We start from the raw sequence: 16413 nt of genomic DNA on the forward strand, positions 1-16413 counted from the left end.
CAAAAACATCTTTAAAGAAAACACACTCTAAATGTACAAGTTAATTACTGTAGACTAGGCTCTTGACAAGAGTCAAAGAGGGCCATGATCATGTTTAAAGTAATTAGAGACAGTCAAAATCATTTTCAGCTGTCAACATTTAGATTGAACTTAATACAGAGATAAGAAGACAGAGGAGGATTTCATGGTAACCTAGAAATAAGTGAAGTAAGGAGACTGCTTCCTGGACAACTGGATTAACCCTTGTCACAAGGCGACAGTAACGTACACAGAGGAAAACCCATTCGGATTAGAAGATGGAGAGAGATAGATGCACAGAATGTCAGAGCAGAAGAGGTCCTTAGGGATTCAACTCCATCACTGTACAGGCTGGGAAACCTAAACCCACTCCAGGATGGGCGTCACCCAAGGCTACAAAGCAAGTGTCAGAGTTAGAACAAAATCTACCAATTCCCCAATCTCGGTTCTTTCCATTACCCCACGCTGCTATCTCATTTCAGCAAGCCTCAAATGACGGCATCCAAATAACCAACATTCCCCAAATGAGACAAGCTACTGAAAAACTACAGCCCAGGGCTTTACATTCTTCAAGTTAATGCCAGGGCTCTCCACAACCCCTGCTGGGAGCCAGCCACCTACCCTCCCAGGAGCATATTCCCAATTCCTTTTTCATATTTCAGCACCATTTACACAAAATTGCAGGACGGTATAAGGAAAACCTACAGAATGATGAGGCTGCAGAAAAAATCCTGAACACTGAAACAGGCAACCACACCCAGAGCCAAGCCAATCCGAGATGGAGAATGCAGAGCTAAAAAAGGGAGCGCCAGAAGAGAAGACAGGAAAACGGTGCCTTTTCACATGTCAAGTCGTCCGCAGGAGGCAGTGTGGGGAAAAGCGAACAGCTGCTGGAGCGTGGGGAGACTTGGATTCTAGTCGCAGGGATGCCACTAGCTCACTGGGTGACCTTAGGCAAGCACCGAGCCTCTATTTCCCCAACTGTCCTAGAAGGGGGTTGCACCAGATGACTTCCCAGAGCGGGGGGAGGTCCCAGTTCTGGTATTCTCTGACCCAAAGACCCACTATTCGCAAGTCCCCTACAGGGCTCCCACAGAGGGCGGTGACTTGCCCGAGGCGGCTGGGCTCCTTTGGGAAGCGTGGAAGAAGCCCTGCCTGATCGTCTGGGTGACCCTTCGCACCTCGGTACCTCAGTTTCCCCACCTGTCAAACAGCAAGAGGAGGTCAAGGGAGACAGTGCCTCCAGTTCGCCTCATCCCCGAGGGGTGCCCGCATCTTACCACGGCTGAGGCGGCGGAGCCGAGGAGACTCGGACCCGCACCCCGAGCCGGTCAGTGCCTGACCCGGAGCATCCGCTGCGCCCCAGAGGAAGGCGACGTGGGTCCCGCCTGAGGCGGTGACTCGCCCCCAGCCCCGACCTGTCAGCGCGCGGACTCACCGCTCGAGCTCCGGCTCGGGCTCCGCTCCGACTCTGGCTCCCGCTTGGGCGCAGCCCACCTGTCCTCGCCTCAGCGCGGAGCCCCAGCCATCCCCCTCAGCTGCCGGGGCCCGCGGCTTCCGGGCCTCATCACGTGATCCGGGAGCCCAAGCTGGAGACCGGGTCACGTGCTCCCGCGCGCGGTGGCTCCCCTCCTATCACGAAGCTCCGTAGCCCGGCGCCGCAGCACCACCTGGCGATCTGTTGCTGCCACTGCAGGCAGGGCCGTGCTCTGGGGGTCCGGGGCCTGGGACAACTGGGCGGGGCGTTGAGCTCTGAGCGCGGCCGGCGACTCCCGTCAGCTCTGCCCCCCCTGAGCTCTGGGCTCCTGTCTACACACGCGGTGTTTTCCTTAACACGTCGCGGGGAGCATATGTTGCTTTTATAATTTAAAAAGATGCATCTTTTAGAAAATCACCCAGTCAGGTTTTTCGAAGCTTATACAAATTCATTCGTGGTTGCTCCTGGAAATGGGACTCTGTAAGGTAAGGCAACATTATCTTTTTAATATATTTAAAATTTTAAGTAACATTTTAAAATGGATGGCAACACTTCAGTATGTTTGAGACATATGTGTTATCTAGCCTTCTCTTACCTCCTTCTCCCTGAATTTTTCCTTTAAAAATTATGTAACTAAAAAATAAATAAAATTAAAATTACATAACTACTCAGACACAAAAAAGAGTAAACCACTGATACAGCTACAAGATGGATAAATCTTAAAATAATTATGCTGAGTAAAAGAAGTTAGGAAACATATTCCACTTATTTCATATACTAGATGTTAAATAATCTTCAGTGACAGAAAACATATCAGTGGTTGCCTGGGAGTGGGTGGGGAGGCCAGGAGAGGAGAGATTATGAAAAGTTGTAAGGAAACTTTCAGGTGATAAATATTTTCATTACGTTGATTGTGGTGATAGTTTCACAAGTGAATATAGATTTTAAGTTATCAAATTATACACGTTCAATACGTGCAGTTAAAATAAATACATACACTTTAAAAAATATATGCAGTTTATTTTATGTCAATTATGCCTCTATAAAGCTGATAATATAGTAAAAATTATATAATACACGAATATATTCTTAGTATTAGAAATGTTAGACAATATGTAAGTATATAAACAGTGAAGATTTCCCTTCTCCCAAATTCACTCTCTTCTCCAAAGAATTACAGTTACCAGCATGTGAGTGTTGTTCTCTATACCCTATAATTATGTATTTATAGAAATATTTGTATAGAGAGATATACAGAGATTTGTGGTGTTAAAATCTAGAATCATGAATAACAGTACTTACTTTTACTCTTCACTGTCTATACTGTCTAAATTATTTCATAAACATACATTACTTTTATACATACATTTAAAATCTTTGTATGTTCTAGAACCTGTGCATATGTTTTTAAAACTATACCCCAATTGGTTCATTTCACCAGGGAAGAGAAAAGAACACAGGTTCGCGCTCAGTTTAAATCGGAAGGGCAGTGAGTTCATCCCATCCCCGGAAGAACCCACCAGTTCATTTCTGGGTGCCAGGAACTGTGCTTGGAATGCTTCTGAGCCCATGTCACTTCCATTTCATTGATTCTATGGCCCTTTCTAATGTCTTAGTCAAGAAAGCCAGATCCTATGAGAACCACAGAACTCCCTGTTGGAATTACCGATGCAAGTGAGAATTTGCCTTCACCAATTTGCTCCTGAGATGCATTGACTATAATAAGGATTCTTTGTTATACCTGGCCACCACAGTCTTACTAGAGAGACTCTTGAAAAAAGGTTGCATCATTTTCAGATACTGTTAGGATTCGATCAACCTTATCATTAGGCAGTCCTAATTAGAAATTAACACGATTATATCTCCTTCCAACTATATATATCTCTACCTCTGCTTCCACAGTTTACTCAGAAATGCAAATAAAGTTTATATGAATACATAAATAAGCACTTTAACTCTTTTACTCTTAGAAAACTATGCAAAAGCAAAAAGGAAAAACTTTGAAAACTCTATTTTCAGCAAAGGTAGAAGATAGAATCCACAGGTACCAAAATACGTGTAAAGGCTAACAAAAGCAGCTGAGATCAGACAGGTGCTATGAAGGAGAATGGAACAGAAACTCAGAGAGAAGTTAAGGGACCCAGTGGGGGCAGATCTCAGAAATGCACCATTGAAAACACTCTTCCTGAAGATGAAGAGTTCACTTAGAGCTGCATGGCTCTATTTCTTTTGTTTGCAACAGTGGGCATGGAAACAGTTCAGCAAAAGCTCTCCTGAATCTGGTTTGGATTAGGGAAGCAAAGAAGATGAGGATGACAACAAGAATCACAGGTATGAGCCATATTTACAAGAAGCAATTGGTCTGTGGCAGCAGAACAGAAAAGACTGGAAATACACTTGTTGGTGAGGATGTAGAGCAACTGGAAGTCTCATCAGCTGCTGGTAGGAGTGTACAATGATGCAACCACTTTGGAAAGCTGTTTGACAGTTTCCTTTTTTACGAAGTTAAACACGTAACTCTCCTGTGATCCAGCGATTCCACTCCTAAGTATTTACCGAGGAAAAATCAAAATGTTTATCCACACCAGGGCCTGGACTAGGGTGAGAGAAGCGAAGTGCCTCAAGTGGGAAATTTAAGGAGGCACTCACTTTCAGAGTTGTACACTTGCAGGGTTGGTACTTACATGAGCCCAAGAGTGAGTGCCTCCTTAAATTTTGTGACCTAGGTTTCTTGGCTTGCCTCACCTTCATCCAGGCTGTTGTCCACACAGACTTGTATTTTCACAGCAGACAGCTCAATAAAGCTAAATTAGTAACAACCCACATATTTATCAATAGGTGAACTGATAAACAAACCATGGCATATAGAGCAGAAAGGAACCATTGATATATGCAAAAATGTGGATGAATCTCATTATGCTCAATGGAAGAAGGCAGACACAAAAAACTGCATACTATATGATTCGATTTATATAAATTTATAGAATGAGCAAAACCGAGTCTAGTGACCAAAAGCTGAACAATGGTTGCTTGGGATGTGTGGAGTGGAGATTGGATTCAAAGGGACACAGAACTTTCTGGAGTGACGCTAATATTCTATTTATTGATTGGGATGCTGGTTATGTGGGTTTATACATTTGTCAAAAGCCATTACCTGGACAATTAAAATATGTTAACTTGATTGTAAATAAATTGTACTCCCAAAGGTTGGTTTTAAAGTGTTAATGACTAACATAACCTAATAAAAAATTATTTTAAAAAATAAAATAAAGTGTTAATGAGATTACCAGACATCCAAGGAATATCTCTAAGATAAAAGAATAATCAAAGAGAGATAAGTTGTTGCAATCATGACGTGAGAACAACAGCAAAAATGCTGCTTTTAAAAAAATATTCTGAGAGGAAAAAACAGCTCTGGGAAGTTAAAAATGTAATGACTAAAATGAAAAATCAAATGGAAGAGTAAGAAGATAAGGATAAGGAAATGCGTTATTTTTCATTAATAAATATTTATTATCTCTGTGCTGGGCCCTGGGACTAGAACAGTGAACAAAATAGACAAAAATCCCTGCCCTTGTGAAGCTTACATTTGAGTGAGGGGAGATAGACAACACAAATAAATAAGTAATCTACATACCATGTCAGCAGGTATACCTGTTATGGAAAAAAATCAGGAAAGTGGGAGAGGGTGTCTGGGAGCAGAGTGGAGGGATTTCAGTCTCTTTAAATAGTCAGGGAAGGTACCACTGGTGGTATCTAAACAAAGCTCTAAAGTAGGTGAGGAAACAAGCCCTGTGCATTTCTTTGAGAAGAGCATTCTGGGCAGAGAGAATAGCAAGGGCTAAGGCCCCAGGAGGGAATGTGCCTAGCCTATTTGAAAAGTTAAAAGGAGGTCAGTGTGCATGATACTATATATAGAAAACCCTAGAGACTCCACCAAAAAACTACTAGAACTGATAAATGAATTCAGTAAGGTCACAGGACACAAAATCAATATATAGAAATCTGTTGCATTTCTCTACACTAATAATGAAGTAGCAAAAAGGGAAATTAAGAAAATAATCTCATTTACAATTGCACCAAAAAGGATAAAATACCTAGAAATAAACCTGACCAAGGAGGTGAAAGACCTGTACTCTGAAAACTATAAGACATTGGTAAAAGGGGGCGCCTGGGTGGCACAGCGGTTAAGCGTCTGCCTTCGGCTCAGGGCGTGATCCTGGCGTTATGGGATCGAGCCCCACATCAGGCTCCTCCCTTATGAGCCTGCTTCTTCCTCTCCCACTCCCCTTGCTTGTGTTCCTCTCTCGCTGGCTGTCTCTATCTCTGTCAAATAAATAAATAAAATCTTTAAAAAAAAAGACATTGGTAAAAGAAATTAAAGATGACACAAAGAAATGGAAAACCATTCCATGCTCATGGATTGGGAGAACAAATATTGTTATTTGCTCCTATCAAAATACCAGCAGTATTTTTTACAGAACTAGAACAAAAAGTCCCAAAATCCTAAAATTTGTATGGAATCACAAAAGACTTCAAATAGCCAAAATAGTCTTTAAAAGGAAGAACAAAACTGGAGGTATCACAATACCAGTTTTCAAGATGTACTACAAAGCTGTAGTAATCAAGACAGTTGGTACTGGCACAAAATTAGACACATAGATCAATGGAACAGAATAAAGAGCCCAAAAATCAACCCAAGATTATATGGTCAACTAATCTATGACAAAGGAGGCAAGAATATCCAGTGGAGAAAAGATAGTCTCTTCAAAAATGGTGCTGGGAAAACTGGACAGCTACAAGCAAAAGAATGAAACTGGACCACTTTCTTACACCTTACACAAAAATAAACTCAACCTGGATTAAAGACCTAAATGTGGGGCACCTGGGTGGCACAGCGGTTAAGCCTCTGCCTTCAGCTCAGGGTGTGATCCCAGCGTTATGGGATCGAGCCCCACATCAGGCTCTTCTGCTGTGAGCCTGCTTCTTCCTCTCCCACTCCCCCTGCTTGTGTTCCCTCTCTCGCTGGCTGTCTCTCTCTCTGTCGAAATAAAAATAAAATCTTAAAAAAATATATATATATATATAAAAAAAGACCTAAATGTGAGACCTGAAACCATAAAAATCCTAGAAGAGAGCACAGGCAGTAATTTCTCTGACATCTACTTGTAGCAATATTTTTCTAGTTCTGTCTCCTGAAGCAAGAGAAATAAAAGCAAAAATAAACTTTTTGGGACTACATCAAAATAAAAAGCTTCTGCACAGCAAAGGAAACAATCAACAAAACTAAAATACCACCTACCAAATGGGAGAAGATATTTGCAAATGATATGTTCAATAAGGGGTCAGTATCTGAAATATATAAAGAACTCATCAACCCAACACCATTTAAGAAATCCAATCAAAAAATGGTCAGATAACATGAACAGACAGATCTCCAAAGAAGACATACAGATGGCCCACAGACTTAGGAAAAGATGCTTAACATCACTCATCATCAGGGAAATGCAAATCAAAACCACAATGAGATATCACCTCACACTGGATAGAATTGCTAAAATCAAAAACACAAGAAACGACAACTGTTGGTGAGAATTTGGAGAAAGCAGAACTGTCATGCACTGTTGATAGGAATGCAAACTGGCACATCCACTGTGGAAAGGCTCTTCAAAAATTAAAAATAGAATCACCATATGGTCCAGTAATTCTACTACTGGGTATTTACCCAAAGAATACAAAAACACTAATTTGAAAAGACATATGCACCCCTATGTTTATTATAACATAATTTCCAATAGCCTAATTATGGTAGCAGCCCAAGTGTCCATTGATAGATGAATGGAAAAAGAAGATGTGATGTATGTGTGTATACATATATACATATACATATATATATATGTATACACATATACATATATAATGGAATATTACTCAGCCGTGAAAAAGAATGAAATATGGCCATTTGTGGCAACATGGATGGATCTAGAGGATATATTGCTAAGTGAAATAAGCCAGAGAAAGACAGATACCATATGATGATTTCACTTATATGTGCAATTTAAGAAACAAAACAAATGAACAAAGGAAAAAAGAGACAAGCCAATAAACAGATTCTTAACCATAGAGAACAAACTGATAGTTACCAAAGGGGAGGTAGGTGAGGTGATGCGTGAAATAGGCGAAGGGGATTAAGAGCACACTTACCATAATGAGCACTGAGTCATGTATGGAAGTGTTGATTCACTATACTGTACACCTGAGACTAATCCTGTACTCAGTGTACATTAACTATACTAGAATTAAATGAATACAAGGAGGTCAGTGTGACCATAGCAGAGTATGCTACTGGAAAAAAAGTAAATTAGGTCAGAGCAAGAAGAAGTGGGTGAAAGCTCTGTAAAGCTCTGTGAGCCATTTTAAGGACTTTGCTTTTACTTTGAGTTGAATGGGAAGATACTGGAGGAATTTGAGCAGAGGAATGCTGTGATCTGACTTGGGTTTAGAAGGATGCTCTGTCTGTTGGGTTGATATAGGCAAGGGCAGAAGGGGGAGACCAGTCTGGAGGCTGTTGCTATAATCTGGAATAAGAGTGTGATGATTTGACAAGAAAAACCACAGTGAAGGTGGTGAGAAGTGGTCAGTTTCTGAAAATATTTTTATGGTAGATTGGAAATATCAAATGTCGATGGATAGGAAATGGAATATGAGAGAGGGGAAACAAATATTTTGGCCTGAGCCACAGGAAGAATATGCCGCCTTCTACTAGACCAGGAAGACAATGGCAAGAGCAGGCCTCTAGGGATCAGTGAGTCCAGTCCCTCACCCTTTCGTGGAGGAATTGAGGAAATTGACCCAGAGTCACACACACATCATGTGTCTCCTCACTCCAGCTTCCGCGCCCTTGGCCCCCACCTCATAAAAGGATAATAAAATAACAGAGAATGATCACATTTTGTTAAGAAAAATAAAACAGGGTGCATATACACACAACACAGTCTGTATACGTATCTGAATTACATGAATTTAAGATAGCGGGATATGAAAATAGTAGTAAAGTTCCACTTTGTATGCAGACTTTACAACATTAGAATCCCGCCCAAATCTAACATTCTACAAAGTATCTCATAATAGCCAGAATGACGCTCAGAAGGAAGCTATAATTTGTGTTACACTGTTACTGCCACACAGTGGCCACCTTGGCTGGGACACAGAGGTCTCCACCCACTTCTGTGAGAATCCAGAGAGAAATGCCACTGGTCACATGGAACTTCTGTGGGTGGTGTGGGTGATTATTAGCTGTAGTATAAGCATTCATCATCAGTATAAGTTAAAATATTCTGTAAGCCATAACAATACAATTCAAGGATTCGTTAAGTGGCACAAGTGCTGAAAATTAATTTTAAAATCCTTAATTTGGGTACGATATTAGAAGAGAAAATTCCTATAACAAAGACCAAACACCATCATGACATGACACGCTGATGACTAAGGAGAGTACATCCCATAAAGTAAATGAGAGAGTGGAAATGAAAGGCAGCAATTAAAGCAAGGACCCTGCTGAAGAAACAAATATCAGCTCAAGTATGTAGGAAAAGTGCTGGTGCCCAGTCGACACAATGTAATGTGCCTCTTTGCCAAGCTATTGCGTTTTTGGTTTTTTTATGATCTGAAAGGCAGTAATGATGATAAGATGTTTACCTCTAATATTTCTATGGTAAACAAAGTATGTTTAAAGAAGAAAAATATGCCACAAAGCTAAGACACTTATGCGCTCTGGAGTACCAGAGAAAAATTGTGCGAGCTCTTCAAAAGCCCCTCCTGTGAGTCCAGTAGGACTGTTGTGCCACCAATGCCAACACTCTGATGCCTGGGAGAGCATTTGAGGGACAGCAAATTCTGCAGGCACAGAACTGGGAGGCATATGTGAAAAGATGGCAAGGGGTCCATCAGTCTGACAACCCGAATTAACCAGCAGGATTACAACGACAGGAGCATCAATCATGTGCGTGAGCCCCAGCTATACTCATTGGAACCAAATGCTGCTCACACAGGAGGGCATTGCAAGAATAGACTTTAAACATATTGTTTTAAGGTAAGGAAGACTTTCCCAATGGTGTTTGATGGCCAATGGGGTACCATAAATGGGTTATAGGGTGCTGAGGTATTGATCCTGCTACCCCTTGAAGCAGCCAGGCAGGTCCTCAGGTGGCTGGAGCTCCTGAGACAGTTACCTCTAGCCATAAGCAGGCTTGTTCTTTTATCTTGAGGATCTATAAAATGCTATCACTTTCTACATGTGTTATAATATAAAAAAGCTGGGGAAACACTGGTTAAGTAGGGTGTTGTATCGTTTGAAATGGAGACACTTTTGAGAATGAAAAAAGTTGTATTAATATTTGCATCAGGACAATAGGCATATAGGGAAACTGGGATGTATGGTAGAGAAGGCAGAATTATGGCCCCCAGATATGTCCACATCCTAATCTGCATACCTGAGGATATATTACCTTGGATAGCAAAAAGGACTTTGTAGATGTGATTAAATTAAGGGTCTTGAGGTGAGGAGATTATCCTGGATTGTCTGGGTGGACCTAATGTAATTAAAAGGGTTCTTAAAGGAGGGAGGCAGGAAGGTCAGAGAAGAGAGAAAATGCTATTCTACTGAGTTTGGAGATGAAGGAAGGAGCTACATGCCAAGGGAACATGGGAGGCCTCTAGAAGCCAGGAAAACAAGGAAGCAGACTCTTCTTAGAGCCTCCAGAAAGAACAGAGCCTTGCCAACATCTTGATTTTAGGACTTCTGACCTCCAGAACTATATGAGAATAAGTTTGTGTTGTTTTAATCCACTGTGTTTGTGGTAATTTGTTGCAACAGCAAAAGGAAACCAATACAAATATTTATAATTTACAATAAATTTCTATTTATGCTTATATAATTTCAAGTTACAAAGGTAAGTAATAACTAAAACAGGTATAAATTTTCATCTAACATCATATTGATAAGTTGAAAGATATTAAAGTATATCATACAGAGAGATGGAAAACTAAACTGGAACAAAAAACTGATTTTAAAAAGTTTAGCCCCAGAAAGAGGGACTCAGCATGGAGAGGGTTAGATAAGGAGACTCTAGTTTTTTTATTATAAATCCTTTGGTTAAAAAACTAATAGTTTAACCCTGGGCACGTATATTTTATTTTGAGTTTTAATTTTTAAAGTAAGCTTGTGTTGGGGGAAGCCTCCAAGAGCTTATTGAGCTCAGGTTCTCCAAAGCTGTAGCCCCCACCCTTACCTGCTCACAGATTCCACCTCACCCACAGACCCTCCCCTAACCTTTTACTCTGCCAACAGCCTCCTTGGCACAAGACAGGGCCAACTGGTAGGTCCTCCTGAAATAAGGCAGGAGAAAGCACTGTTGGATGAGGAATATTCCCAGGATTGGGCCCAGGCACTTTAAGAGATCTGGAGCAAACCCTCAAGGCCCATCTGTAGGGTGGGCAGAACTTGGGTTTACCTCACAATGCTAACAAAGGGCCTGGTAGAGCTTAGAAGAGAGAAAGGCCTCCTGTTGCTACTGAAAAAGCATTGACATAGAACCCCAAAGGAAAAGGCTGGGGCCAGCTCTGCCATTGACTAGCAAGTCCCTTTCAGTCTGGGCTTCAGCTTCTCACTAATGAAATGAATAGGGGAAGGAAGTTCATCTCCTAAATCTTCCAGCTCTGTGAGTCCTTTACCCTGCTTCAGCTGTCTTCCTCCTTCCAAAGATGACTGGGTGGGTCCTAGGTCAGCCACAGAATCATCAGATATCACACCTCAGAGTTTCAGAGTTTCTTTGACATGGTCTGCTACAACCCATTCATTTTACACATGGGAAATCAGCCGCAGAGAGACAAAGTTATTTGTTCAAGATTACACTTGGTAATGAGTGTGAGAACCTCTAGGTTCTCCTATGACTCCTCACTTAGACCCTAGTGTTCCGTGGTTATCATTTGCCATATGAAGGCACAGAATGCTACCTGTTTAATAGCAAACAAATTGTATCTGAGTTCTTAAAAAACCCAATATAAAATGCCATTAGGAAAAAAAAACATAGCAACAACCGTATATAAAAGATGAGTGGTTATATTAGTTTTCTATTGCTGTGTAGTAAATTACCACAAGCTTAGTGGCTTAAAATAACTTACATTTATTGTCTCATGGTTTCTGTGCATCAGGAGTTCATGCATGGCTTTAAATAGGTCTTCTGCTTACAGGGATCACAAGGCTGCAGGCAGGTGTTAGCTGTGCTGCATTCTCATCTGGAAGCACAATTGGCAAAGAATCTTCCTCCAAGCTGACTCAGGTTGTTGGCACATTTAATTTACTTGCTATTATAGGACTGAAGGACCCAACCTCTCATTGGCTGTCAGCTTCTTGCTGGCCCTCAGCACCTAGCCATGTGGGCCTTCTAACAGTGCCACTTCCCCGAAGCCAGCTAGACTTTGAGGCCTCTAGAGAGAGTCTGCTAGTAAGATAAAATCGTATACGACATAATGTAATCAGAAAAGTGACATCCCATCACCCTTGTCACATTCTATTGGTCAGAAGCCAGAACAGATCTGACCCACACTGGAGAGGGGGTATACAAGAGCACAAATACCATATCAAGAGAGGTGGCACCTCAGAGTTTATCCACCAGGTAGATAAGTGTAGAGAGGACTGAAGTTTCTACTCCTGCTAAGACAAAAAGAGAACTAAGGTTGAGCCATTGGATTTTGGAATGGGAGGTATTGTTACCCTGGACAAGAACAGTTTCAGTGAGGTAGTAAGGATCAAAGTCTGCCACAGTAGATTCAGGAGAATGGAAAATGAGAACTTGGAGAGAGTGGGTAGAAATAACTTTTTCAAAGAGTTTTGCTATGAAAGAGAACAGAGATGAGAGAAAATTTACTCTATTATGTTTATATGTTCATTGGAACAATGCAATAGGAAGGGAAATTTTAATGGTCCAAGAGAGAGGGAAGGATCATGTCAAATCAAAGCTCTTGAGTAAGGAAAGGAAAGGGGATGAGATCAGTGTTCAAGGTAGAGACTTAAGACAGATGAGAATGGCTCTCTTATTTTCATGGGAGAAAATCTGGTATATGGATTCAGACGCAGTCAGTGTATAGATTTAACGGCCAGAGGATAAGGAAGTTCTCTTCTGATTGCTTCTACTTCCTCAATGAAGGAAGAACAATGCCAACAGCTGGGAGTCACTGTGAGAAGAGATAAGAAATAGTCCTCCTGAAGAATGGGAGAGCAACATAAACAAGTTACAGATTTCCCCAGCAGGGCTAGGACCTACTTGAGGTTTGTGTTCATAAATTTAAGATGCAACCAGTTGGCAAATATGTGTATTTTTCTCTCGCCACATTCAACTGTTTGAGTACAATCTCAAAGTAGAGGCAAAGGTGCATTTAACCAGTGTTAGATGTGTCATGGCTTTGAAAGTTAGACACAACACAAGGAGAGGGACAAGATGGGTGTCAGTGTGTAGCAGGAGTGACAGCAATGACTGTCCAATCACTAGGTAAAAATGGGAGTGAGGATATGAGAGGACTAGTGGCAGATAGGTAGCAAAACAGCCCCAGCAGACTAGAGGCCCTGATGATAAAGATCTGGTACAGTCTGCAAGCTAGTGGACGTAAGATGGACCAATAGGAGTGCGTAAGCCACCCAGAGAACAGGATGCTTACAGTAGAGATTTTGAAGGTGGTGCAATCTTTGGTGACGACAAAGTCTAGGGTATGATGAGGGCAGTGGGTGTCTCAGGCAGGTGGAGGGCAAACTATTTAGAAACAGTGACCTGCAGAGGAAGTGGCAACCTCAGCAGAGCCACATTTTAATTAGGGCAAAGAAGTGAAAAGAATATTGCCACGTAGGGGACTTCCCTCTTCCTCAGGAAAACCTTTGCTGACCCCTTTGCAAGAGTATCTGCTTTATTACACAGAAGTCTTCAGAGCACTGACTACAGTTGAAATTACGTATTTATGAGAAGCCCTGATAAATATTCATGATGTCCAACTAAGCTCATGGAAAGCAGGCACCACACTGCCTGGAACCAGTGGGTTCTTAGCATCCAGCAAAGTGCCTGGCACATGGGTACTCAACCAGTACTGGTGGCAGGAAGGAAGAAGGAAAAGAACAACAGACTCTTAGAGCAACTGTGGGGAGTCTCCGTGTGAGTGGAGGAGAAGTGCATTCATCCTCCCATTCATGTCTTTGGTCTTCTGTACTTCCAAAGGAGCAGAGAGCCTGTATCACCCTAGGCCAGGGGGGTGCAGCTATATTTAGGTTCCTGAGGCTGCTAAGGCTCAAGCAGCCAAGAGCTGGGCCTTGCAGCTCCTACATGCCAAAGCTGTTCTTGCTCAACCTTCTGCCAAAGTCATGGAGGCTCCTAACCCCACACCCACAATAGCGTTTGGAGCTAAAGAGTGAAGTGTTCACCTGCCTGAGGCTCGGGCCACTTCCACCAGCAGCCAGTCCCTGAATGGTGCAGCCCAAGGAATGCCCCTGGGGCTCCCAGGCAGGGCTCAGCCACTCTCCCACCAGAGACAACTCCTGTTGTCTGGAGGAGGCCAGTGGGATCTGGTAAGTATCCCTTCCTTCCCAACAGGAGCTCCTAGGTCTAGGATCTTGTACCTTGAGACTTTTGTGGGAATTCTTTCCTTCTTTTCAGTAACTCAAAGAGCTAAATCTGAGCTCTTCTCCATTTCAGACAGGCAAAGAGAGGTATAGCGAAGTTGTGTTAGGGGCAGAAGATAATGCTTTTAATTATAAGCATAATTTTGTAGGGATCCTTTCATTCAACATTATTGAGGACCCAGGCATCATGGGGTTACAACAATGAACATGAGACACCATTATGTCCCTGCCTCTAAGGCTCTCAGAAATGTTCTTTATCACCTGTCCCCAAAACACTCCAAGTTAAGATCAGGCCTCCTGTCCTGGAACCCTCAGTACAATTAGATCCAGGGTTTCCATCTGTGCCAAGGAAACAAGAATGAACAATGGCTTCAGGAGAGTCACTGCACATCAAACTCACTTCTGCTTGTGCCAGCCAGGGCCTGGAGACACAGCCCGGAGAGTGAAGTAGGAGCTAGGCCACCCCCTGTTCCCACCAGCATCACCTCACCTGACTCAGGAAACTAGAGGCAGTGCCAGGACGGAGACCAGGCACTGAGTTCCCAACACAGGGTCCATTCCATTGACCCACAAGCCGCACGGGGGTGGTGGTGGGGTTACAAATCCTAGCCTCACCCCCCCACTTTAAAAAAAATGGTTAGCATAATTTTATTTGCAGTTACCAGAAACACAAATGTATATAGCTGTCTAGTATCCTGTGAGGCTCCAGTGTTCTGATGGAGCCCATGACAGAAGGGGTTAGGGCCCCTTCCTTATCCTATTTCTCCTTTCCTCCTGGCCACTTAACTGCTCCAGCTCTGGTCTACTCTCTGTAGTGTTTTATTTCGGTCCACGTGAGACTAATTATATACTCGTATCAATAATAATATCAAACTGTAGAATTCATAATCCCTCTGTATACATTTCTTAAATATTCAGGTTTTTTGTTTTGTTTTATTTTGTTTTCATAAACTTTATTTTTTTAGAGCAGTTTTAAGTTCATAGCCATATTGAGCAGAAAGTACAGAGTTCCCATATACCCCCTGCCATAACACATTCTCAGTCTCTCCACTATCAGCACCCCCCACCAGAGTTACCATGTGTTACCCAAAATCCATAGTTTACATTAGTAAACTTGGTGTGGTATGTTTTATGGGTTTGAATAAATGTATGACAGGTGTCCACCACTGTGTTATCACACAAAATAATATCATTGTGTTAGAAATCCTCTGTGCTCAAAAACAGACACATAGACCAATGGAACAAAATAGAGAACCCAGAAATGGACCCTCGGCTCTTTGGGCAACTAATCTTTGATAAAGCAGGAAAAAACTTTCCGGTGGAAAAAAGACAGTCTCTTCAATAAATGGTGCTGGGAAAATTGGACAGCTACATGCAAAAGAATGAAACTTGACCACTCTCTCACACCATACACAAAAATAAACTCCAAATGGATGAAAGACCTCAATGTGAGACAGGAATCCATCAAAATTCTAGAGGAGAACATAGGCAACAACTTCTATGACATCGGCCAGAGCAACCTTTTTCACGACACATCTCCAAAGGCAAGAGAAATAAAAGATAAAATGAACTTATGGGACTTTATCAGGATAAAGAGCTTCTGCACAGCCAAGGAAACAGTCAAAAAAACTAAGAGACAGCCCACGGAATGGGAGAATATATTTGCAAAGGACACCACAGATAAAGGACTGGTATCCAAGATCTACAAAGAACTTCTCAAACTCAATACACGAGAAACAAATAAACAAATCATAAAATGGGCAGAAGATATGAACAGACACTTTTCCAATGAAGACATACAAATGGCTAACAGACACATGAAAAAATGTTCAAAATCATTAGCCATCAGGGAAATTCAAATCAAAACCACACTGAGATACCACCTTACGCCAGTTAGAATGGCAAAGATAGACAAGGCAAGAAACAACAATTGTTGGAGAGGATGTGGAGAAAGGGGATCCCTCCTACATTGTTGGTGGGAATGCAAGTTGGTACAGCCACTCTGGAAAACAGTGTGGAGGTCCCTTAAAAAGTTAAAAATTGAACTACCCTATGACCCAGCCATTGCACTACTGGGTGTTTACCCCAAAGATACAGACGTAGTAAAGAGAAGGGCCATATGCACCCCAATGTTCATAGCTGCATTGTCCACAATAGCCAAATCATGGAAGGAGCCGAGATGCCCTTCAACAGATGACTGGATTAAGAAGCTGTGGTCCATATATACAATGGAATATTACTCAGCTATCAGAAA

At 42.0% G+C, this 16413-nt stretch overlaps 2 protein-coding genes across 6 annotated transcripts in view; one reads left to right on the forward strand and one right to left on the reverse strand.

Annotated features, from left to right (window-relative positions):
- SLC36A1 (solute carrier family 36 member 1) overlaps positions 1–1592 on the reverse strand; it is a 44448-nt gene extending 42856 nt beyond the window's left edge. For 3 of the 4 annotated variants that reach the window (XR_004624261.1, XR_004624262.1, XM_002920751.4), the window contains exon 1: positions 1457–1592. The gene's annotated coding sequence lies outside the window, so the exon portion shown is untranslated. The remainder of the gene's footprint in view (positions 1–1456) is intronic. The other variant, XM_019801281.2, reaches the window with a different exon arrangement.
- Positions 1593–1747: 155 nt separating this feature from the next.
- LOC109489868 (proton-coupled amino acid transporter 2) overlaps positions 1748–16413 on the forward strand; it is a 43782-nt gene continuing 29116 nt past the window's right edge. The window contains exons 1-2 of one of the 2 annotated variants that reach the window (XM_034656837.1): positions 1748–1980; positions 3738–3826. Coding sequence is in view for 1 of the 2 variants with exons in the window: in XM_034656836.1 (XP_034512727.1) it covers positions 1966–1980 (15 nt within the window). In the remaining variant the exon portion in view is untranslated. The remainder of the gene's footprint in view (positions 1981–3737; positions 3827–16413) is intronic. The other variant, XM_034656836.1, reaches the window with a different exon arrangement.

This window comes from Ailuropoda melanoleuca, chromosome 3 (assembly GCF_002007445.2).
Source record: "Ailuropoda melanoleuca isolate Jingjing chromosome 3, ASM200744v2, whole genome shotgun sequence".
NCBI classification, from domain to species: Eukaryota; Metazoa; Chordata; class Mammalia; order Carnivora; family Ursidae; genus Ailuropoda; species Ailuropoda melanoleuca.